This window comes from Phaethon aethereus (assembly GCF_964289735.1).
Source record: "Phaethon aethereus genome assembly, chromosome: 6".
NCBI lineage: Eukaryota > Metazoa > Chordata > Aves > Phaethontiformes > Phaethontidae > Phaethon > Phaethon aethereus.
The window spans coordinates 26485244-26510468 of record NC_138580.1 but is presented as its reverse complement, the minus strand read 5'-3'; the positions used below and the strand labels follow the sequence as shown (position 1 = coordinate 26510468).

Genomic DNA, 25225 nt, shown 5'->3' with positions numbered 1-25225 from the left:
GGCTCTACCAGTATGTGACAAGTAGTTTACCACAAATGTTTATCAGGAGAAAAAAAAAAAAGTTTTGCACCAAACGCATTTAAAATCAGAATAAAAAAGGTGAAAATATATGAATTATCCTCAGTTACCTGTTTTTGTATGTATACCATTTTGGATGGATCGAAATGGAACATTTCTGATTAATACCACCTTTCTGAAAGGCAAGTAGTAAAATGGATAGGCTTGTTGCAGTGAGTTTGTGGAAACTAAACTCTCTTGTTAGCCCTTGGTGGCTGGAGAAGTGGAGGCATTCCATTTCTGCATCTTCCCCAGGTGCTCCATATGAAAAGTGGAGATTTATGGTGCTTTGCCTTGAGTTAGCAGTACGTGTACTCAGCGGGGAAGATGAATGTTTCAGATGTTTGCCATTTGTCATTGGTTGCTTCACTGGCAAACATTCCTTTCTAATACTTTTCTTCATGCCTACCTTGCTTCTTATTTTTGCTTGACTCCCCTTCTTGCTCATTCTGTACCTAAAAATTTTCCCTTTTCATTTGAAAGACCTATAAGGATTGATGTTTGTTCAATAGATATTGTACTATGTGGCTTTAAAGAGCCGGAACAAACACATGGCTAGTAGGTCATTAAAGTGTACTATTTCACTGAGTGTTAACCCTGAATTTATCTAGGTAGAGGTTATGGAAAGAAGTTAAGAGTTCCTGGTATTCATGACTTATTTAGTCACAAGTTGTAACAGCCCCCGGACAGAAGAACTTTTTCGTTCAACTTCTGTGAGGGACACAAAGGCCTAAACTTCACTTGCATCACTAATGAAAAACTACAGAGGCTACTGACCCACACAGAAAACAGGGTAGGATAATTCTGCTTACTGGAGGACTGGGAAACCATCAAAAAGAACTCAGTTTTGAGAAAATAATACTGCTTCTGGGTTTTGTTTCAATAGCTCTCAGTGCACCATTATACATGTATATTATTATGTTATGTTGTATTATATGTACCATTATAGGTAAATATATGTATACACCATTATACCTTTGTAGGTTTATATAACAGCTGTCCAAACAGAAATATCAGGATATATGCCTTCTGAAGTAAGTATTTAGATCTTGTTCATGCAATGAATGAAAATACATTATGCCCACACATGAAAATGGATAGGTAGTTTTAAAAATACTTGAGTAATATTTGAAATATGCTGCTAGAATTACAAATCACATTGGGTTTTCTTTCTATGAAATTCTATTCCTACAGAGCTTTTGGAAAAGTCACTTGTACTTTTAAACAAAAGCCAAGAGCTAACTGAATTCATAGAAGAATTCAAATGTGAGGGGCCAAATGTAAATCCGGAGCTGATTCAGGGAGCCCACAGCAGCTGCTTGAAAATCGATAATCTCCTTGAAATGCTACAAGACAGGAGACGACAACTGGACAGATTTCTTAAACATCAGCGCCAAGGACTGGAGCAGGTTCTGCAAATTTGTTTGTGGCACCAACAAGAGAACCAGGTAAGACACATAATATTAAGGGAAGCCACAGTAAAAAAAACATCTAGCAAACTGTTTTACAGCAGAGACTATTGCAGAAAAGGAGCTTAAATATATTTCTTAGGCCAATATCCATGGGCCACTTCTGTTTGAGATCCTCGCTTTTGAATATTTGATTTTAACTATAATATCCTCATAATTTATTTTAATATAACTTTAACATCTTCAAGAGCACTATTTCCATTATGTAGATCCCTTCCTTAAGTTATGAAACGTGGTGCTTCAAACCAAACTAGATTCCCTTCAAACTGAATTCCCAGCACAAACGAACCTCTAGTCACATGAGTGATAACGGTAACTGGTAATAGCAATGACAGCTGCAGCAGGCTGTTTCTGGACTACTCAGTCAAAAAGAAGACACAGCATAGTTAGCCACACATAGTTGGTGTGTTTGAGAGCAGAAGAGTATTTCATTCGTGGAGTCAATCAATAATTTTTACAGCACTGTAGTGATTGCAGGTTTTCCACACCTGCAACCTGTTTCTCTCTCTTCTTTCTGCCAACTTGTTTAGTTATAGACTTGTTAAGTCTTGCTGTTTCTCTTCCTCTTTCTAGTCTTACTGTTGTTTTCCTTTTCATTCATCTCCCACCATTCAGATCAGATAGCTTTTCTCTTTCTGCTCTGCATTATCAGAGAAACTTCTGCAATGTAAGACTTTCTCCTCTCATTTTCCTTGAGAAACACCATGTAACTTCACCAACTTGTCGGAAAAAAGATACGGGGAGAGTCCTGCTCTGCCTCTTTGGACATTAAGTATGCTGAGAAGGAGAAACGTATGCAAATTTAACTGCCAAAGTCTAACAAAACTAAAGCTGAGTTATTTTCGGTGTTTCTGAAGCCTAAAAAAATAGGCTAGAATTTTGTATGGACCTCTGACAGTACAGTCCTGATTGTGGTGTGAAAGTCCTAAGTTTCCTTTGCTTCCAAAATGAAGTTTCCCCCTGTATCAGAGGACAATGTCAGAAACCATTAGCAGTAGCCTATTCTGCAAGCACTACTTTGCCTGTGAGGTTGTTTAAGATGAGAAGAACCTTATTCAGCAAGCACAACTCTTTGTAATTTTGCATAGAGACAACAAAATTTTTGAGGTACACAAGCAAGCTGACAGCCTTATTTTTGGAGCACTCAACATCAGGAGCTGCCAGAAACAAAGCAAGAATTACTTATTTCAAAAAAATTCCCCAGATAAAAATAGTATGGTCTTATGCAAGTGTCATAATCTTAGTATGTAGTTGTAAAATAATAGCTGACAAAAATACTGTAAAACAAGAAGTACAATATAGGAGGCTGTATCCGTTTCTGTGCAAATCATTAGAAACCATCTAGTGCTTGCTTAGAGATGGATATTATTGCTGCTGTTACTGTTTTTGATTTTTTCAATATCCCCACATAATTATACCATAAAAGAAACATCCTCAAAAAGAAATGTCGTTGCAATATAATGCATTCTAATAAATTTACACCAGCTACAACTGAACTTTCAGTATCAATCTAACTCACTATATTGGAAATATGTCCTATTTCATCTAGAAAAATGATCCTTTCTCTACATTAAAAAGTATCATGTGTTACTACAATTACCTGATTATGCTAGTGTTATACCATAGTATACAAACATGGAGGAACATTCAAAATGGAAACATTTCAGACATAGCGTGCTATTGAATAGTACGGGATAAACATGTGAGCTCTTTTTTTGGAGCCAAGCACATTCGTTTAAAAAAAAAAAAAAAAATCACATTGCCTGATATGTTAAGTGTCACAACTTCATAAAATTTACTGGGGAATTCTACTTGTCCTCATCACATAAGGGATAAATTTTTGGGAGTAACCAGCTAAAATTCACCTTAATTTTGGTGGAATTGAAAATATTGTGCAGTGAATTTTTGTGTGTATATGTTTCCGTTTCCTTTTAGGTATGTGCTCACATCACAAAGACTAAGTATAGAAACATTTTTCTACTGCCAAATTTCCTGATCAACTGAAGAGAGTGGCCAGTATTTAACTACCTGTTAGCTCATATCCGTGTCCAGTTTGAGGATGGTATACACACAAAGGGACAAATTCAAATAGTTTTTAATATCATCCTTATCAGAATATACTTGTTTAGTGTCTATATTAGAATCAAACCTAGCATAATGTATGATTTGTACATTTATGGACAATTAATTTGCATGCATTGTGGACAAATAATATATTCACATGTAAATACAAACACTGTAAAATTAACTTTTATAGACTTTATGTAAAATTTCTCTCTCTGGCCTCTAACACATTATGTATGTATTTCTGAGTGACAATCAAACTGAAATCAAACTCTCAAAGCCGCTCAGCACATCTGAAAACTAATATGCCAATCGCTGTACATGGACTGAACTCCTTTTGATGTCTAATGGTGCTACATATGCAAGAACAGCATATTGAACTCCCACTGACGTTAATGGGAATTCAGGGGATACAGAGAAAGCAGAGTACTGGAGATGAGCTCTGCTGTGTAAGATCTAAGAGTGGATGTTTGCTCTTTCTATTGCCCTGTTTTGCTAGCCATAATTATGTAATGCGGAAGGCTGCGTAATCTATGGGTTGCTTTTTTAAAAGAAAAGCCAAGCAGCTGTTAAGATCGCTATTTATTGCCTGGTTCTGAAGAACTAAAAATGCATCAACTTCCTTTGATCTCTGATCAGAATGTGGTGATCTGATAGTAATGATTGTAACGTATAACGTGCTTCTTTTTCAGTATTTTCAATATGTGAAAGTGTACTTATTTTACATTTAGAGAAGGGTATCTGACCTTCCTTTATGGAAGTGTCAGCATCATCTTTTCTGATAATCTCTTTCATTAATGAATTCATCAGAGGCAGATTGGCCTATTTTGTGCATAATTAGTTATCTTTGGAAGAAGATTTATGAAAGTAATTTTTCTTAATCGATTCAATCATGCGTATATGAGAATAAAATTAGTCATGGTACTTGGTTACATCAAGGGCAGAGATAAGAGCTGAAGGGACTCGGGACAGGTGAGTACACCCACATTTGCTATCTAGACAGATATATGCAAAACAAACTGTCGTGGTATAAGTCACAGTTCTTTTTTTTTTTTTTTTTTTTAGATCGTTTTCATTAAAGGTAGTTTAATTGACATAAATCAAGTAATGTAGCTCAGTGAATTAAGGCTGTCATCAGATTTTACCCCGCAAAAATGCAGGACGTTCTTCTTCAACTGTAATCTTTACTATGTAAAGTGATAGGTTAGAATTTCTGTATGGTATGATATGGAAAGGTTCTGTTGTTTCTTTGCTTGAAAGCAAATTTCTGTTATGAAAAATTGAGATTTTAATTTAACATCTGATAATGAGGATCTGCAAATCCAAATGTGTAAGTGCTTATATATGTGGAGAAATCCACAGCAGTAGCTAATGTGGACAGAATTGTCTAAACATGGACTACATCTGCTGGTGATGTGCTCTTTGCTGATTTTTTTTTTTTTCAATAGCTGTACTCAGCATAGTGCGTGCTACTGACAGCTAGAATGAAAACATTGAGTTTATCTCAGTTTGGAGGCAAATCTGAAGATTTTCATCTAATGGATAAAACTACTTGAATCATCAAAATGTTGTATGAAACTCCTCTGGGAAGTTTTGACTTCATGTTTGATTCCAGCACATTCTGCAAAGGCTTTTTTCATAAATACCAAGAACTGTATTTTACCATGAGTGCTAAGACATTCAGACCTAAATGGGTTTAAGTTATTCAAAACTCTATAATCAGACCAATTTAAGATTATGTCTCTGCTAGCTACTTCTGGTGAAATCATGGTGCCAGTGAACTTAGCAGTGATTCTACCACTGTCTTAATTATGGCCAACGCTTCTCCTCTTGCATTCTTCCAAATGGCTGATCTCCTATTCCGTTTCTCCTGATAGTGATAACTTAGTTCCTCTTAATACTTTTGCATATATGGGCCAACTTCATAGGATTCCCAGAGTTTGATCCAATGTAAAAAAAGCCTCACACTTTGAAAGTTTCTGACATCCTGTCAAACCCACTCCATTGTTGGGCAGTCAAAATCTTTCCTGAGAGCATACGTATTGTTGTTAAAGTATGCATGTACCTATACGGGTTATTTCACTTTAATATTTCACCATTGCAAAAGTTCCCTTCAAAATTGAAATGATCACTCTTATTAGCTAATATGCTTAAAAAAACTTCTGCATTTGGGAACATTATGTAAACAAAGTCCTTTCTTAACAACAGGAGGCCAAAGGAAAGCATGCAGTGCTTTTGTCTACATGGGTAAGAAACATCACAAATGAAAAGGACTGTTCCACTATATTGGAACTTGAAATGCTTTCGTTGATCGGTATACATCACATTTACCGGTGTTAGTTTTTTTTTATTTCCAGGGTCTTTTACAGTCCTTCACAAACATGGTATAACAAGCCACTAGTAGCTACTCCGGGACAATACAATACTCATCATAGAATATCAGGTTGGAGGGGACCTCAGGGATCATTGGGCCCAACCTTTCTTGGCAAAATAACAGATATTTAGTTTATAAATCCACATTAGACTTTTGCATACTGTAAAAATTTCTACCATTCAATAGAAATATTGCTAGTAGAAAACCTGTGTAAATGAGTGTCCTGGATTCTCCTGTTGCAGTCACATTAGTTCAGTTGATACTTGGTTCTTTTCCCATAAGAGATTATTTTATTATTCCTCTTTTTTGTAAGTCTGTACTTGATCATAGAAAAATCACTAAAGCCCAATTTTAAACTGCTGCATTTTTCTTTAAAAATGTGTCTGTGGTCCCATTTTGCCCTAACTTGTTATTTACGGAATTAGACAAGGATGCTTTACTAGCAATATTGTGAAGATAAATGCATTGAGGATTAAGGATGGGCTTAGGTAGTACTGTTATGAAGAGATTGAAATGTCCCCAAGATGAACCAAGACAGGTCTGTGTTGTTGTGCTTCCACATACTGATGCTAAAATTGTTATTTGAGATTTAAGTAAAGCATCAGCCACTGAAATACAGTGATGATTTCGATGAAAAAACCTCTGTTATTTAACAAAAGTCAGCTTCTTGTGAATGCACCTCAGAAGTTACTTGAGCATAGCTGATCCTGCGATTCTGAGTAGGTATGTCAAAATACATAGTGCGGATTGCTCAAGTTCAAACTGCCTGAGGTAAGGTCAGATTTAATTTATGGCATATAGGTATGTGTGTTTTAATATGTACACGAAGAAAGGGAGTGAAAAAATGAAGTTTTTCCTAGTGAGAATAACTTCTAGAAAGAAAAGTGTGTTACTTAATTTCGGTTCTCTGCTATATTTGCTCTTTCTCTCTATAGCCTCACATTAGTGTCAGATTGTTCAAGAGGTTTGGTAGAGCTGAGGACAATGTGCGTGTGTGTGTGTGTGTGTGTGTATGAGCTTTCAATGGGTGTGTGCAAGAATTCCCCTCGCTCTGAAAATACCCGCAGCTACAGAACTGTACTGGGTACGGTGTCCAGGTCTGGCAATGGGGTCTACAGGGCTGGGCCGCCTCTGTGAGGACTGGCTGGGGCTGCCGCCAGCCGGACACAGCCGGTTCCAGCCGGCTGCACAACAGCCCTGCCACAGGGCACAAGCTGAGCTCCTCAGTGAAGCTGGTGGCACTTCTGTTAAAAATGTATTTAAGAAAGGGTGAACCACTGCACAGACATAGCGAGGAGTGAGGGGAAAGAAAAAAAGCGATAAACAATGCTGTGAATACCAAGGCCAGTGAAGAAGGAGGGGGAGGACATGCTCCAGGTGCTAAAGCAGCGGGTCCCCTGCAGCCTTGGAAGAGACCACGCCACAGCAGGCATTTCCTTGCAGCCTGTGCAGAGGACCACTTCAGAGCAGATATCTACACTGCAGCTCGTGGGAGTCCACACTGGAGTAGTTGGATATTCCCTGAAAGAGCTGTGGCCATTGAATACCCTGGAGCAGAGTGTCCCGATAGGAACTACAGCCCTGGAGGACCTGTGCTGGACTAGGGAAGAAGTATGAGGAGGAAGGAGTGGCACAGAGGAACTGTTATGTACTGACCATAATCTCCTGGAAGCTACCGAGGTGAGGGGCTGCGGAGCGGAGGATCGCGCCGAGGGACCCTTCCTAAGGCGGCAGAACCGCGAAGACGGAAGCGCCGGCAGAGAGACGCCCCCTCCCAGGCCGGCAGCGCGAGCTCCTGGCGAGCGGCAGCTCTGACTCAGCGCGGGAAGGAACAAGAGCGGCGGCGGCCAAAGCCCCTCACGTGCCAGAGCAGCCCCAGGGAGCGCGGGCGGCCCGCAGCGCGGCGAACAGGGCGGGCAAACAGGACTTGGCGCGGCCGTTCGCGCCGGGACGGCGCGCGGGCGGGGCGCAGTGTGTCCACACACACCCTCCCCCCGCCCCAGCACTTAGAGGCTCCCTGGGCGAGTGGCCATCGCCCTCCCAGAAGAGGCCCAGACATGGTCTCCACTCGGCTGAAAGCCATGACCAGAAGTAATGTGGTGACCCAGACGGAGCTCCTGCTCAAGCACGCGGCTGTCCAGGTGCCCGGCTGCAGAGATTGCCTGAGCCTGTCACTTGTGCCGGAGGCCAGCGGAGACACCACCTGTGTGTGGTGCGACCAGGTGAGCGACCTGCTCAGCCTGGGGGCAGAGCTGGCAGAGGCAGTGGAGAGGCTGAGGAGTATCGGGGAGTGTGGGAGGGAGATAGATCGGTGGAGCCACACCCTGCCGTCCCTGAGGCAGAAGCAGCAGGTGGAGGCCCCACAAGCAGCAGAGGATTCCAGCTGCCCTTACACAACATTTACGGGGCTCTGGAATTTGAGGGCCAGGAACATGAGAGGCTTGATGAAAGTCCATCTAGGGAGTTGCCTAGGGTGAGTCAGTCAGCCTCAGGCATCAAGACTTCCTTTGTTAAGAAAAAAAGGATGGTAACTGGTGTAAGTGACTCCCTTCTGAGGGGAACAGAGGGCCCGATATGCTGACCAGACCCAACCTACTGGGAAGTTTGCTGCCTTTGGGGCGTGGGTGAGAGATGGCACTACGAAACTCCCTGGTCTGGTTTGGCCCATTGATTACTACCTGCTGTTGGTCATGCAGGTTGGTAACGATGAGGTTGCGCAAAGGTCTAAATGCAATTAAAAGGGACTTCAGAGCATTGGGGCGACTAGTTGATGGAGTGGGAACACAGGTAGTGTTTTCATCCATCCCTTCAGTGGCAGGGGGGGAACACTGAAAGGAATAGGAAAACACACCTGCTTAACACGTGGCTCAGAGGCTGGTGCTGTTGGCAGAATTCTGGGGTTTTTGACCTTGGGGCGGTTTACATGGCACCAGGCCTGCTGGCAGCGGATGGAGTTCAGCTGTCTTCAAGGGAGAAAAGGGTTCTTGCTTACGAGTTGGCGGGCCTCATCGAGAGGGCTTTTAAACTACATTTGAAGGGTGAAGGGGATAAAACCAGGCTGACTAGATGTGAGCCTAGGGATAGCATGCCAATGTTGGGGGTGAAATAGATAGCCCAGCTCAAGTGCATCTACACCAATGCATGCAGCATGGGCAGGAAGCAGGATGAGCTGGAAGCCATTGTGCAGCGGGACAGCTATGACTTAGTTGCTATCACAGAAGTGTGGTGGGATGATTCTCATGACTGGAGTGCTGAAATAGATGGCTATAAGCTCTTCAGAAGGGATAGGCATGGAAGGAGCAGCAGTGGGGTGGCTATGTTAGAAAGTGTTTTGATTGTGTAGAAATCAGAGATTGAGATGACAAAGAGTGGTCAAACATTGGAATAGGCTGCCCAGGGAGGTGGTGAAGTCACCATCACTGGAAGTATTCAAAAAAACGTGTAGACGTGGCACTTCAGGATGTGTTTTAGTGTTGGTGTTGGGTTGATGGTTGGACTTCATGATATTAAAAGTCTTTTCCAACCTTAATGATTTTGTGTGATTCTGTGATGTATTCCAATACACGTTTGTTTTGACCACAGTCCTTTCCTTCTGCATTTATTAACATTTAAATAATAGAAATGTAAACATTTGAATAAAAGCATGAACATTAGGAATGAAGATGCAAGGAATGAAAGTTAGGCCTTCTTTTATAGGTGAAACTGTCTTGCACATATTTTAAAAAATGGACAGTGGCTTCTCAAATTTTTCACTGACTGAATTATTTTTATTATTTATTTAGGTAACATCCTGGTACAAGAAAAACATCAGAGATTATTTTCACAAGCAAAACTTAGGCTCATCTTTATTGGAAAATGAAGAGTTACTTCAAGAGCTTGAAGACATGGAAGTCAAAGTGAAAGTAAGAAATATGATAATTGATTGGTGAAGCAACTTTAAAAATGAGTAGCAAAATGTGAACCTGGGCATTTAATAAGCACATATAGGAGTAGATACTTGGTATGTGTACATAAGATATATATTTCTGCATGTCTAAATGAGAAGTTTTTTCATTTTACTTTTAATGCAGGCCTTCATGTTTCTCAGTGTTTTCTCATTTAAAACTTTAAAAACTATCGATAAGGTAAAAGAAGAATAATCCTTGATGTTTAGTTGTCTTCTCAATTTCATGATCGAGTTCCAGACAGGTAGTCTGGAACATATTAAACCATGCCGCAAAAAATAAAGAAAAGCAACTTTATTAGAATATTACTAGAGTTAAATGTTCGTAAAGGACAAACAGCCAGCCGCTTCTACCATCATTCATTGTCACTGAACTTTGTACATGATTTAGAGAGGTATTTGCCCATTTATTTCTTGGGAGTAAAAGTAATTGAAAATACTATTTTCATTGTGAATATCAGCTTTTCAGAGAATAAATCTGTTACTGTCACTCATGAAAGCAAGACGGTATTAAAGACAATGTTGATATATAAAATGTGTGTGATATATATGTGTGATATAAACTGCATGTGTTTAGAACCTTTTTATAGATACCTCAGTTGTGCCGTCCTGTGGTAAGTGCTGTTGCTGGGTCAGGTTCATTCCTCACTCTATCATTTTCAAGCAATTGTATGTGGATAACCCAGATGATAAAGCAGGCATTTTTCATCCAAAAACCATGCCAATAGAAACAAATGTCTTTTTAAAGGCTATTGTGTTGGTAGCAACTAACAGGTTTTATGATTGTTAATGGTTATGTTTTCTTGTAAGCTTTGTAGTTCAATGTCACATGTTTGCCCATTTGCATAATTTACAGTTAACGGCTCCAGAACTGTCACATAAAGCAAAATACAGTAATATTTCTAATGCTTCTCCAAGCAGCATGTCGGAAAACACATTTTCTTCATCTAGGGAAAATGAGTATGAAAAGCTAAATTCTGCTGCGAGCCCTAAACAGACTTTTAGCACAAGAAAAGCAGAAGATAAACAGTAAAATGAGTAGGCTGTGGGGTCTTTCCAGAGAAATAGGGACTCACAAAAATATTTGAGGTGTCCTAAAGCATTGCTGAAATGATTATTAATCTTCCCCATGTTTGGTATTGAAAGCTTATTCTGGTAATTTGCTGTCAGAATTAGAAATTATACTGTAAGTGCAGAAAAGAGAACAATATGCATTTTCCTTTTGTATAATAATCAATCTTTTTCATGGTTGAACATCCAGAAACTAACTTACAACAATAACACTTATTATTACAGTTTCACCTAACAATTCTTGTCCCATACATTATTTAATAGATTATTCATATAATCTCAGTGAATTGCCTTTTTTTTCCTTAAGGTCATTTAAAAGTGTTTAGCATTAAAAATTTTTGTTACACTTCCCTGTGAATTACGGGTTAGAACATCTTACCTTTAGCCTTCTGCTGTTATTACTTTCAGCATGTTAAAGCAGAGGGAAATGAAATTCTTGAAGTGGATGTTACTGAACGTATTGGTTATGCTTATGATGTGTAAAGAGTGGCCAGGTTGAACTGCATACTGAAAATATATTTGAGAAAGATGAGTTACGGGGCTTTGTGCATTAGTTTTTACAGCACTGAACTGCAGATGTTGAGACCAGAATAAAGGAGGAGCCTGGCACCTTGATTTTAAAATTCAGATAAAGTAGACCAATCAAATGTGTATTCCAGTAAATACTTGTTAGATGGCAGAGATTAATATTAGATGTCATTACTGCACAAAGTAATGTTTTACCTGTATGGTTGGAATACAGTGAAATACAAAACAACCTAGAAATGAATTTGGCATCTTTGCTCACAGACTAAGCAAAACCAGGCTTATAAGATACATCATGTCCAAACATGAAATTCCCTAAATCTTCAGCAACTCACAGGCCTTCAGCATCTGAGTGCTGGTCTGAAGTATTTTGACTTTGTATTTTGGAACTGCAGGTGCTGTTGTGTGAAGTATTCACTCTGAGAAGCTGTTGACTAATTCCATGCAGATGTTTGGGGAAGGTCAGTGAAGAACTAGGTACAATATTAAAGTGATTTTACTAGTCCTAGTAACAGAAATACTATTTCCTCTGTATTCCCATACATGGTTGCACAAAATTCCCTTAAGCCACTTTTCCTGTAAAATTATCATTTCAGTTGATTATACAATGTGATACTATTGTCCAGGATTACTACTTTCTAGGATACAATCTTTCACCCCAGTAATGACACAAATTCCTAGTAAGTCTGAAATTACAGTTAGATGTCTTGTTCAAATGAGCCTACTTGGAGAAAAAAAAGGCTGTACTTAAGCTCTGTAACTGACCTTTCCTAATTATTACATAGCACTCTGCTACTTTTTGTGCACCTAGAAACTTTATTAAGCAATGGTTTTTTTTATTTTCTTTGAAATCACCTGTGAAGTTATTAAATACAATTGTGGCAAGAACATGTTTAGGAACAGAATGATTTGAAAAATACAATACTAGTAATTTATCTAGCTTTCCGTAAAGCAAAGATCTGTAATTCTGAAAATATATTTTCTTGCTGCATTCAGACCAAAAGAATATTGTGATATATAACGACTCTGCTATATCTGTGTGACCTAATGTACTTTGCAGACAATGATAGTATCACTGTAAAATGGCACTGACTATCCTGTAACACAACCTGCTATAAAAATATGCAACATGTTCTGCTTTTTGGAGCTCTAGGTTGGCACAGATTTTATAGACATGCATGTGATCACTAAATGTTTGGGTATTTTCTGGGCACTTTCATAGTACAGAGTTGTCAGAATTATTTTCTATTTGTTTGATTTTTGTCATATGAGATTTTTCTGCAAGGACTAACTTTCTCCATGTAATCAAGAGTAATTGTACAGCTTGTAGTATGTGACAAAATTGTAAAACACTTATTTCCAGGTTCACATGGAAAATTGGGGGGAGGGAGGAACCACCACAGACCCCCCACTATACATAGCTATGGCACCATTCCCTGTTATTTGGAAAATTTTAGAGTAGAAATTAAGTCCATCTTGTTAAATACAAAGACAACTACCTGCATTAGTGCTTCAAAATTCCTCTACCTCTATTTTATTGAGCAATTTTTTAATGTATCTTATTCTTTAATGTTTTCTTGAGATAAAAGCAGACACCATTTTTTACTGTGTATACATCGGAAGCAATCTCTTTAGCAACAGGAAAAACACAATATCCGTTTTTTCTAGTAACACTAAATCTACAGTTGGAATTGCCTTCCCTTCAGAAATCCCTTTAGTGTCAAACTTGAGTTCTAATAAAAAAAAGTGAATATTCTACATTAACTTGAGAGTGAAATTTAGATTCCAGAAGTCTTCAGAAGTTTTATCAGTTCATACTATTTTATCAGTTTATGTGAGAAAATATGGAAATGGTTGTGAAGAACATTTCAGTTTATGCTGAGGAAGAACTCTTAGGAGTACTGTACACAGTACTTAGCTAATTAATTAATTACATGCTTTTTCTGCAGCTTGGTCATTGTTTAGAGCATAGCTGATGTCTGCTGTCATTTGTCTAGTTCCCTCATGCCAAAACGGAATGTTTCCAAAAAGCAAGTAGGAGTTTTGAAACATTTTGTTTACCTTGCTGCAAAAATAAAGGTAGATTTTGGTTAGTGTCTTTTCCATGTTGTCTGAATGCCCTTAGAAATTGTTGTGGTCATTCTGTTAGAAGTAATAAGGACATTGGTAAACTAGTGTTAACTACTTGGGATTTCTGTTAGGATCTAAAGTGGTGTAAATGAATCTTTCCAAGTAACATTTCGTATGTATGCTGTAGCTTTGAGAGTATGGTGAGAAGTTTCTTTGTAACAGACATGCAGAGCAAGTGTAAGTGTTCTCATAGGAAGTAAGGTAATGGAAAGTTCTGGTGCCTGAACAGTTTCACACAAAGAAAATAACACAGGTTTACTTACAGGTATTGTATTAAGATGAACAGGAGAAATGATTTACTTAAATTGTTCACAGGGTAGCCTAAGAAGCATTTACAGGACTAACACCTTATTTATGTAGCTGGGCTGAGAGAAGAAAGGAGAACAGTTTAGTACATTCTCAAGTTGATGTCTTATCTTGAACCTCACCTTGCTAAGAGGTGAAACCATTGAAAACATTATCGCTATCCTGTACAGTAATCAAGACCAAAGATAAAACCAAGTATTTGTAATTGGAAAATAAGCCCTTAACCCTCCCAATATCACTATCAATTAGTATTAATTGCTATATTTGTTGACATTAATGTAAGGATCAAGAATACTGTATTTACCTGTTTTTTCCCCCAGATCTCACAGCTAAGTCTTAGATACATGGAAAAGCTATTTCACAGTTAAATACGTATTTGGAGCTCTCTCCTCTCTCTGGCCTTCCTGGATGGCCATGCTCCCTTACCATTCTCTGCAAGGGTGCAAACTCAGGCTATCCAGCTCTTCTTGCTAGTTTTTCTGACAGTGGCATTCTACTGAGGAGTTTGACAAGTACTGCATTTCATCATTGTAGCAGATGTTTTAATGCGCTCCTGTATTTTGATAACTAGAACAAGCATGTAAAGAAAAATAATTTTTCTTCATGGACAATTTTATTTTTACCTAAACATTTATATTTTGTGTGCAGCAGATGCAAATCTACATTCATCTATCAGGTTCTTCACACTGCCTGATTTTCCTGGAGTGCTATCTCACTGCCTTGGGAGTGTGCTCCTTTTCTATTTATTATTTTTCTGTTAATGGTTTGGGTTGGCTTTTTTGTTTTTAGTTTTTTGGTAGGTCCCTCTCTGTCCCAGCATTATCTTTTAAGATCTCTCAAAAAATTTCTGGGAGGTGACTGACTTTGAATTACTTTTTCTTCTTTCTGTCTATTGATTGTAACAGCTCACTGTTAAATACACTGATACAGCCATCCACTGAACTTCCCAACAGACGGATCATATGGTAATTGCCATAGCAGGTCACAATCCTCTTGTATTAGTGCACACCATTTTATTTGTAATTTGAGGGAATGATATGATTACGTTGGTAGTTAGTTATACTGCAATGTAGTTATTGAAGGTAAAAGCTTGTCAGATATTCACAGGGGCTAAATTATCAATGTACCCATGTATCCAATGAGTCTGTTACAGGCAGAAGTTGGTCTCAGAAAAAGTTCAGTTGTGAACATTTTTGCAGTATGAGAGAAGAGGTTAATTTATCATATATTCTGAAGAATACATACTTTTATACTTAATTGGCATCTGGTTTATGTGCTACTTGTATATATCTACTATATGGATAATGATCTGAAATCAAATAGATGTGTTTCAAGGTTTTCTTAGCTTAACCCTAGAATACTCCAGTGAAGACAGTTTTACACAACTTCCCAGGTTTTAATCCAATGTTAGAGTTTTTAAGAAAGAAATGTTTATTGTATAGACCAAAAAAGCACATTTATCCCACAATAGTTGTTTAATCACAAGATAAAGTTGTAGGTATTTCTACTTCTTTTTTCCAGGTTTGTGCTGGATGTTTTTGAAGGCAGAAAAAGTTCACAACTTCTACTTAAAGCCACAATAATTTTGCTTCATCAGTTTTAACACTCTTGAAAAACACCTGATTAATCAAGGAACCTAGAAAGAGCTCATTTTCCTTGCCAAATGGAATAGAGAAAGCAAGTGTTTAAAAGACTTATTACTGTGAGGAAAAGTAAAAATAGTGACATTAGCTAAGGAGACGCATTGGGTATGGGCACATACAATGCAATGTGTCATTAATAGGTCAGAGGAATTCACAAGCATTTCTTGATGAATTCAAAAGTCAAGGTGATAGTGGACTTTGTGTTCCTTTCAGGGAAAATGAGTAAAATATTTCAGTGCTGACTGACAGATTTTTACAAATTTAATGTCTAGAAGGCTGAAGGACAGAAAAAAATGGACAAAGGTTTTTTGCACTGAGTTTGTATGTCCTGTTGATGGAAAGTATAGGCTTTTTATGTGTAGAAACATTTCCTTATAAATAGAAAGCTGAAAATGAAATTGTTGCTAGCTATTTTATAGAAAATTGAACCAATTTTGAGTAATGATCAAACAGGAAAGCAAATGAATCTAACTACATTTAATACCCCCAGAGAGTGTGCAAGGTTGTAATGTTCATGGAGCACTGTAAACTATAAATTATTATAAAAAATTGTTTTTTTGAGCTTGTGTGAAAAGTTAGAGAAGACGCTTGCCTCAGTATAAATGAGGCAGAGTTTAACCTCTGCTTTAAGATCACCTAAAAGTTGCTTTTGGGTACCTGGTACCAAAGGTACAAGGTTGAATGTTGTTACAGTGAAATCCTCTTACAGGAAATAATTTCACTACAAGTTGAGTAATTTTCTTATAATTAGCCTTGCCTGCTGTAATTGTAATTCACACATTGCGATACACTGAAACAACTGAGAACTTTTTTGTCTTTCTGTATCTGCTGCTAAGCTAACTACAGACAATTTCCTTTCCTGTTACATTAAAATATGTATTTTTCATTCTTGCATGAAGTATTATTTTTAATTATTAAACAAATAGTGCATAATAACAAAATGAGGATGCACATATTCAACAGCAGTTTGCCTTTTTTCAGTTAATTAGCCCCAGTTAAAAGCTCCCAACTGCAACGTTGTTTTCTAATTCTCATTAACATCTATATATTTAAATGTAAATGAAGTTTTGATTAAATGTGACCATGGAATGCATTTGGTGCCAGTCATTCCAGCTGCAAGTATTGAAAGATGATGACATTGTGGTGCTGATACAATTGGGTGTCAGGAGTCCACACCTTATTCATAAGTATGCCAATTAAACTGTGTTTTGAGAGACGTCCTCACTGTTTTTATCCCAAGATAAATTCTTCAGGTAAAAAGGAACAAATACAGCACAGCAGATTGTAATTATCCTCAAAATCCTCATTCTTGTTGAATATTACTTAGGCCAGAGACAAAGACAGGACTTTATGAAAAGGGAATTGTACGTTAAATAATACAGTGCAGGGTTTCATTTAATTAAAAGTACAGGCTGAACATTATTGCATCCAGATAATTTTCATTTATTAGACAAAATGAAAAACAATTTAAGAAATTTGCTTTTAGTGTGCCCCATGTTAATCTTTTTTATTTCACTAGGAAGCTGGAAGTGTCGAGTTCAAGTCTTCAAGGAATACATATATGAAAGGGTTTTTTGAGTGTTTTCTTGGGAAGTGGTACAACTTCATTGCAGGATATTCCAAAACACCAGTATTTTTTGCAAGCATACAAGGAAATATAATGGGCAGCATTTGGCCTTCAGGTGCTTGTTTGAGGAAGAGCTGAACTTGAAAAATCTCTGAGAAGGCTTTTTAGAAGGGTTCCCTTATGGAAGGAAAGAAGGGTTAGCATGAGTGAGACAGGTTTGCATCTTTGTAGGCATACAGTGCAGGTATACGGAAGCATCGAGGACTCAGTTCTTGATGGAATTCTGGGATGTTGACACATCTTTCTTTTTCAAAATGAAACAGAGCTAAATTTGTTGAAATACGTGGCATTACTTTTCTTACAAAACCGCTTAGAATCTGGTTGAAACATTTTAACACTACTGAATTATTTTATGCTGGCTTTTTTTTTTTTAATTTATTGGTAGCACTATAATAAAAGTTAAAAGCAAAAGTAGATTTAACATGAAAAAGCTAAATAAGGCAGTAATGCAGATCTATAGCTTTTACAGCTGCTTAGGTCTTCCATGGCAGAAAGGTGAAGAGTATACACCACAGTGGAAAAATGACTTACAGACTCAGTAGGGTTGTTGTAATTTTCCTTTTCCTATTCATCTGATATTCAAGATGAAGGAATATGTTACATTGCACAGAAACAGGATACTGATCAAATAAGTGTAAAGTCTGGGACATTTCTGGGACATCTCACCTTCAGTGAGGGTGTTAGCAGTCCTTTTAAATTTATTAGCATGAAGTCTTTTTAAAATTTTTTCGTCCTCAAGAAGCTTACTGAATACCTAAATGAGCTTTAATATCCTTTTAAATTGGTTTAAATTTAATGAAAATTTACATGTTAAAATCTTGTTTAGAGTCTCATTTATCATATAAAATGTACATCCTTCTTTTCCTCAACTTTGTTAAAATATTTGTCTCTGTTATTAACCTGCAGCAATTAGTACTGCAGACTAATACACACAGAAAGGTTCATGACTTGCTAGTTGTTTTTTGAGAGAAATTAAAGGTATTTTTGTATAATTCATTATTTTGAGACTATTGCATTGCTATGTATTGACATCACACCAGGCATCGCATTCCTTATTCCCATGGGTTTGTTCATATTTTAAAATTACTTTTGTTATCCCTGTCAATACCGTCTGTTTCAGCTTTAGTTCATATGTTGTGAAGCTGCAGAAATTAATTCAAAGTTCAAGGCAAGAACGTACAGGCATGATCTGAATGCATGTGTTTTCCATTTTGAAGTGTGTTTTTCACTGACCTGTGAGTAATGCTACCTCTTTTTCTGATTGCCATGTACTACTTAAGCTTGGCTATGTTGGGCAATAGGTATGTTGGGAATTGTGCAGTGTGTCTCACTTGCTAGTTGTTGGTCCAGATTTAATCCATACCAATAGGGAGGAAGAGATAACTGCATCTGGTAAAGAAGTGTGTGCAAAATGAGTTGCTAATCTTTTTGAACAAGTGTTTTTACCATACCGGTTGTTGTCACAACCATGGACAACGTCAGAAAAGGAATGCACTGAACTACACAGACCAAAACAGGTCTTCTACTGCTTACCATACTTCAAAGAAGGGTAAAGCAACATGGTGGGATACTGTGAGGGAATTGGAATTGCTGCTACTTGTGAAATATCTGTGAATAACCAGATTACTACTTTGGGGAAGACTTCCAAAACAGTGTCTTTCACTAGCAATAATTTCACTAAAAAGAAAAAACAATTGTGAAACTAATGTTCTTTAAGCATGCTGAAAATCAAAGAACCTACCCTGTTATCTTCTTGTGCCATGTGCACACTTTGGAGTGTTCTCATAGAAAAATTTCTGTCTTATTTTAAAATATTTTTCTGTGTGCTTTACCAGACATTTGATACAAATCTGTGGAAGGAAATGCTAAATGAATTTGAAAAAGGTTTTTCTATTTAATTCATTACCAGAAAAAGTGGAGGAAATATGCTACCTAAGTCATGGGAAATTGCAGTATAGTATCAGGTGCTCCTTTTGAACATCATAATAAGGCACCAATTTCAAGTGTTGACAAGCACAGCAGGGATAAAGTACCCTGTGTAACAATTGACTGGTTTATAGTTTATAAAAACACAGCAAAACCAAAGAAGCAACTAAACACCAAAATAGTAGTGGCAAGACAGGAAGAGATGAAATGGTGTTTTTCTGTTGACTCTCTTAAAGTAAAACTCTTTTCCATTTGGGTTATCTAGTCTGATATGCCTTTCAGTACCTTTTTAAAACATAAAGACGACAGTGGGACTGAATACTGTAATAGCATTTATCACAGGTAAAAAAATGTAGGGAAAAAAGTTTTGTTCATGAAGGTTTAATCCCTAAATTTGACATATAATTTGAGTCAGTACATTAGAAATACAAGTCAGTTTGGTTTGAGTAGTTGAAAAAAGATTTTTATCTGATTAGCTAAATATGATTCGAAGTAGTGCAATGCAGACAAAATATCTATATGCAAACTTGTATTGACTCAGTGAGCCCATTTTAAAGCACCTTAGTTTTAAAGCACCTAGCTTAGTTAAGTGTCAGTAATGTTTCTGACTCTGTGGCTTGAAATTTTGAAGTATTATCTTCCTTTTTAAAGCATCTCTTCATTCTGTCACTGCCACTAGGAAGGTTCATGGTCAGGTAAGGCAGAGACGTGCTTTGAATGGACTTGTGTTTTTGTGTAGGAAATCAGGGAAAATGTGCAATGGAGAGTGTCAAGGATGATAGCACACCTCATTGTAAGGGAGAGTCATTTGACTTGATTAGCAGACAGGACTCAGCAGAAATTGCCTCACGGGAAGCAGCTATTATCTAGGTAATGTTTTAATTTGTTCTTGATTAAATAGTTGGACTTAAGGGGCTGTTTGTCATGAGAGTGTGGTCTTACCCAGTAGAAGTTTCTTGTCTTTCTGTTACCCAGACCATTTTTCCCAGCAGACACACTAGTAACTGCTATTTCTGCCTCTGAAACTGTGTCAAAGAATGTAGAATGCCACCACTGAAAACTCTGTCACTAAAACCATAATTTGCTGAGAAATCCCTCTTACTAGAAACACTGTTTTAAAAGGTGATAACTTTCAGGCCTATAAATGTGATACATGTTTTCTGATTAAAATGGATTTTTTTCCTGTTAGGAATGGAATTCCGCTGTGGAACAACTGGAAGCTGAAGCACTTCAGATCTTGCTTTCGGAGGATTACACAGAAAAAGATCATCTAAAGCTTTCAAATCAGAAAATGTGCCTGTTGCGAGAAGAAGTGTGCTTCCATATGGAAGAAAGGAAAGCTCTGCTACAAGAGGCCAATGACTTTTTTCATAGTGCTGGCAAGGTTGGTAAGAAGCCAAGTCTGTAATAATAACCTGATAATACAACTGTCAATATGCTCTTCAAGGCTGATACACATGGGATTATGCAAACAGTTTGCTAAACAATGTGGAATGGAAAATTTAGAATCTGATTACTCTTTAATATGACCTTTTGCCTCAAACTTACATCCAAAATGGCAAATGCCTTTTAATTTTTTTTTTTTTAAAAGAAGTATATTGAGAAGAACACTTGGTTTCCAAAATAAAGCGTTTGGGAAATATCTGCCAAAAATTGAGCTTTATGATCACGGGCTCTGTCATGATGGCATAATGCTGTATGAAGATACAGGACCTTCTCTAAAATACCCAAACTATTACAGGCTTGTATGAAAACCAGAAATGATGTCTATACTTGCAGTGGTCTCCACAGGGGCTAGTTAATAATCAGACATGAGAAAAACCAAGGACAATATACAGTTCCTCATACCAGGCATGTCATATACTACATAGTCTAGACACGATGTAACACCAAAATGGCCATTTAAAAAAAGCACAAAACTCCCTTAGTCACAGCACAAATGAGTAATTGAAGGCCCACACCTATAATGAAGTCAGCAAGATAATGTGTAGGCAATAACTTCCAACACTGATGTGCTCATGTGGAGAAGCAGTGATTCAGATTCTTGCAGCTCCACAGCGGAAAAACCAAGCTTTAAAAAAAGGTAATTTCCAAGGATAGCTCCAACAACAATCTTCATAGCATTCTATTACATTTACATTCTTCTATAACATTCTATTAAATGTGCTGCAAAAGCAACCCTAAGACTTTGCCTGCACTGATTTTTGTGTTGAGCACCAGGTGGGGCTGTAATTACATTTGTTCTAGCCTGTACTATGCTCCTTTGGGCTTTTTTAATTATGTAAAAAAATACTTGGTGTTGAAATTATTCACAGACCCTTGAAGTGAGAGATATCTTTTGCTCCAATAAGTCTGATCTTTCCTGATTTCATTTATAATGACGAATCTGAGATGGGCTGTTCGAAACAGTGTCAAAACTTGCTGATAGTCAACCCCCTTCTAATTTGGGCAAGGAGCTACAAAAGTATAAGTCTATTGCTTTGAGAGCAAAGGTAGCATCTTTTCAGAATACAGGGCTGTGCTTTGTGGAAGCACCTGCTGAAGAGACTACTAGCTCAGGTGTGTCTCTACAGCATGCCATTACACCTATTATGTGTAAGAGTGAAGAAAATGCTGTAATTACTATAGTTTAGAAAAGAGAAATTTTCAATTGTTCTCAAGGTATACCTGTGCCTCTGGACTCGCTTTACATGTAAAGGGCAAATGATCAAAATAGCGTATTAGTTCTTTTGAACTAATTTGAAGAGAACTCCTTTTAGATCTTGTGTATCTCATTGTCATTTTAGTGATTTCAGGAAAATAAAAACAGAGGAGTATAGCATTTATGTTGTGTTTGTGCTGTTAATTTATGGTGTACATTTGACTGCATTCTGTTGTGTATTTGGCTGCATTAAGCAATACTTTTTTGTATGTTTCCAAGCTCCTTGGCTCTTTTGGCCCCTTGGCTCTTTTCTAATCATGTACATTCCTTGCTAAGCTTTCCTTTAAATATCAATCCATTTCTGTTTCTATGTAGTTACCTTCAGTTTGACTTTCTGTGTAGCTGTCCTCTGGGAATACTTGGGAAATGATACGTGGAATAGTCTGAGATTGCTTTGGTATGGCAAAAGCTTGAAAACATTCACTTGGATAGCTTGAAGTAAATAAATAAGGCTTTTACTGCATACAGTATGTTTGCAGATTGACATTTTTAGTTAGTTGTGGAGTATCTTGTACTTTGGTGCCTAAGTTACTTCAAAATTCACCATGTGATTTTGAACTCCAGGACATACGTACTTTCTTGTAACTACTTTATATGATGGATTTTTTTTCCTCCTATGTGCCATTGCAAAATTAAAAATCATTTGAGGTATAGTATGGGTAGTAACTAACTTTAAAGTGAACATACAGGAGGGACTTAAAGGTGGAGCATTCTCAGCATGGAGCTGTGGGGATTGGAATAGAGACCTCTGCATGATCCAGTGAAACTTATTTTGCTTAACCTTCTATACTCTCTTTTTTCTTGTTAATGGAATTTTCAGGTTTGTATATGTCATTAGTCAATGATTTTTGTGGTGATAACTTCCAGTATTAGTAAAAATAAATAAATACATAAATAGAGGTCCATATCGCTGAGTAGAAGCCATGCTGAAAAATCCTTTACTTTCTTTTGATCTTGGTAATTAGTAAAGCATAAGGAACTATAGAGGAACAATTGAACAGGCACAGGACTTTGAAAGCAAGACAACTGTATGGAGCCAGATGACAGTAGAGAAGCAGAGGATGTACAGAGGGATTATATCCTTTATTTTCTTAAAAAGATCTCAAAACTATAAGTGGATGAGGAAGACAGACTGAACTAAACTAAAATTAAATCAAAATCAAAGAATTAAAGTGGGGAAAAAAACCCCACAAAATTCACCATTCATGTTCTGTATGTACACAGTCACAAAAATGAACAGACTGGGAAAAGTGCATGGCATGATTTTTGTTGCTTTTTAAAAATTACTTAAAATGGATCCCAGTCATGAAGAATTGTCAAGGTAACCATTAATAAGGAAATTTAGAGATAAATATTAAGATCCTTATTGAATGACATTTGGATTTATTACAAAGCATTTTTTTAATAGAAGGAAATGCCCAGAATGGCTCAGGAAAAGAGGTATTATTTCTGTTCATAGGAGTTATGCCCGTATTATCTTCAGCACGTTGGTGTTCATTTTAATTACAGCTTGTAAGGTTTTTGTCATTTTTGCTAGCGTAACTGTTGTTTTTCCCTACTAATCTTCCATGCTGAAATGAAAAAAACCCGTCATTTGTGTTAAGCATTTAGATCACTGATTATAACTCTCATGCATCTTTAACTTGTGAATACATAAGCTGCAGTTATGTTTGTCTTATCAGCAGATAGATCAAGTGATGCAATTTCTAAAATCTTATCATTTAATTTATGCTCTCGTACCACAGTTGCATGTAGACATGATGCTTTCCTCCTCATATTCTGTTGTCTATCCTGTAATATCCTTATGCTATAAGAAAACGATCAGTGCCATACTCCTATGCTAATTCTTGAAAAGAGTCTGAGATAGAAGTAGAAGGCTGGCTTTGTGTAGTTTGTTTAATGTTGATTTGGTCAAGCTCTTGAAAGCCTGAATTTAGGGCCTGATGTTGCTATTCTGAGCAGAATGGGAGAGGTATAAAACTACCAATGAATGCAGTGGCTGCTAAGGAAAAAGTTGATCCAGATAATGTCTTGCAGTAACCACACTTCCTACTTGCAACTGAAATTGAACATGAGGAAACATAAATCTTTGCTTGTGGTAGCAGCTTTAATTGATTGAAGTAGCAACAGCACTGAGAATGCAGTCAATGCAATCCAATAAAGTTGTCTGTTACCCTTGAAGGTGCAGGCTGATGAACATGCAAGGCACTCAGATGTTTAGGAAGAGAAACTGCAGAGAACACCTGTTGGGGGTTTGTTTTTTTTTTTTCTTTTCCATCCTGGTTCTCTTCTAAATAGTCTCTTGTTCAGTTGCTATTCTGCTCATCTTGCTGTTTGGTAAGTTTGATAAGTGTAACAATGGCAGTAATATATACCTTTTTGATTTTTATTCATTTTGAATTTCCCTATTGCTTTTCAGGGACTCAAAACACATTCTTACATTTCCTGCCGACCTAGTTAAATATGCTAACTAGCAATACTTATTATAAGTCTGGCTGAGTGGTTAACTCCTTCTGAAATGCTTAGAAATCCATAATCATTCTTGAACACTTTACAACTTTCTTATGACTCTAATTTAATATTCTTAAGTATGGTCCCGAAGACTGTAATTCATTATACAGAACCTACTATGCAGAATATATATAATTCACTTAGTTCCTGAGTTCCTGTGAATGGCCTTTGTTTACAGAAAAAAACTGACATTCAGGACCATGAAACTATGAGTTTCCAAAGATGATTGTAATTCCTGTCTCGATCTGAAGTTTATTGCCTTTTTTTATACTTAGTGATGACTAAAAGGATTTCACGTTTTAGGAGAAGTCCTTCCTGGGTACCTTCAATTACAGTCCTCTTCTGAAGGAGTGTTCTTGTTCTTAGAAAGTTTTCTTTGTATGGTCTGGATTTTTTTTTTTTAATACTGAGTCCTTTATTCTGCAAGCAAAAATAAACTGGCAGAGACAATAAAATAGTATGCATATCCTATTTCAATCCATTGTGTTAGAAGTTGAATTACTTTTGCTCACCCTCTTTTCTCTATTTTCCTTAATTTCTTTTGCATAGATTGCAGTTATTGGGAGGGTTAGGCATCTCTCCTTGCTATTTGGAGTAAGCAATACAGGGTTCATTCTCAACTGCTGAGTTCTTTGTTCATGTGTAATACACTGTAGCAAGCTGGATCATGCTGTCCCCAGAGTCTCGTGGAATTTTCACTTCTCAACTTTTCATGAATGTAGAATCTTGCAAAAGTCTTTAAAGTCAAATTTAGTCTGCCTCAAAGTTATTTTGTTATTGTTGTGTAGTAATTTTAAAGTTGATATAACTAAGGATAGTATTTTAGTGTGCATTTAGTTTTGTTGTCTCTCAGAATTCTTCTCAGTGATGAACTGAGG

The 25225-nt window shown here is 37.2% G+C and overlaps 1 protein-coding gene across 1 annotated transcript in view; it reads left to right on the top strand.

The window, feature by feature from the left end:
• Positions 1-25225, top strand: part of LOC309406510 (coiled-coil domain-containing protein 141-like) — an 84532-nt gene that overhangs the window by 25264 nt on the left and 34043 nt on the right. The window contains exons 5-7 of the mRNA XM_082001753.1: positions 1252-1505; positions 9747-9866; positions 20325-20519. Of these exons, the coding sequence (XP_081857879.1) occupies positions 1252-1505; positions 9747-9866; positions 20325-20519 (569 nt within the window). The remainder of the gene's footprint in view (positions 1-1251; positions 1506-9746; positions 9867-20324; positions 20520-25225) is intronic.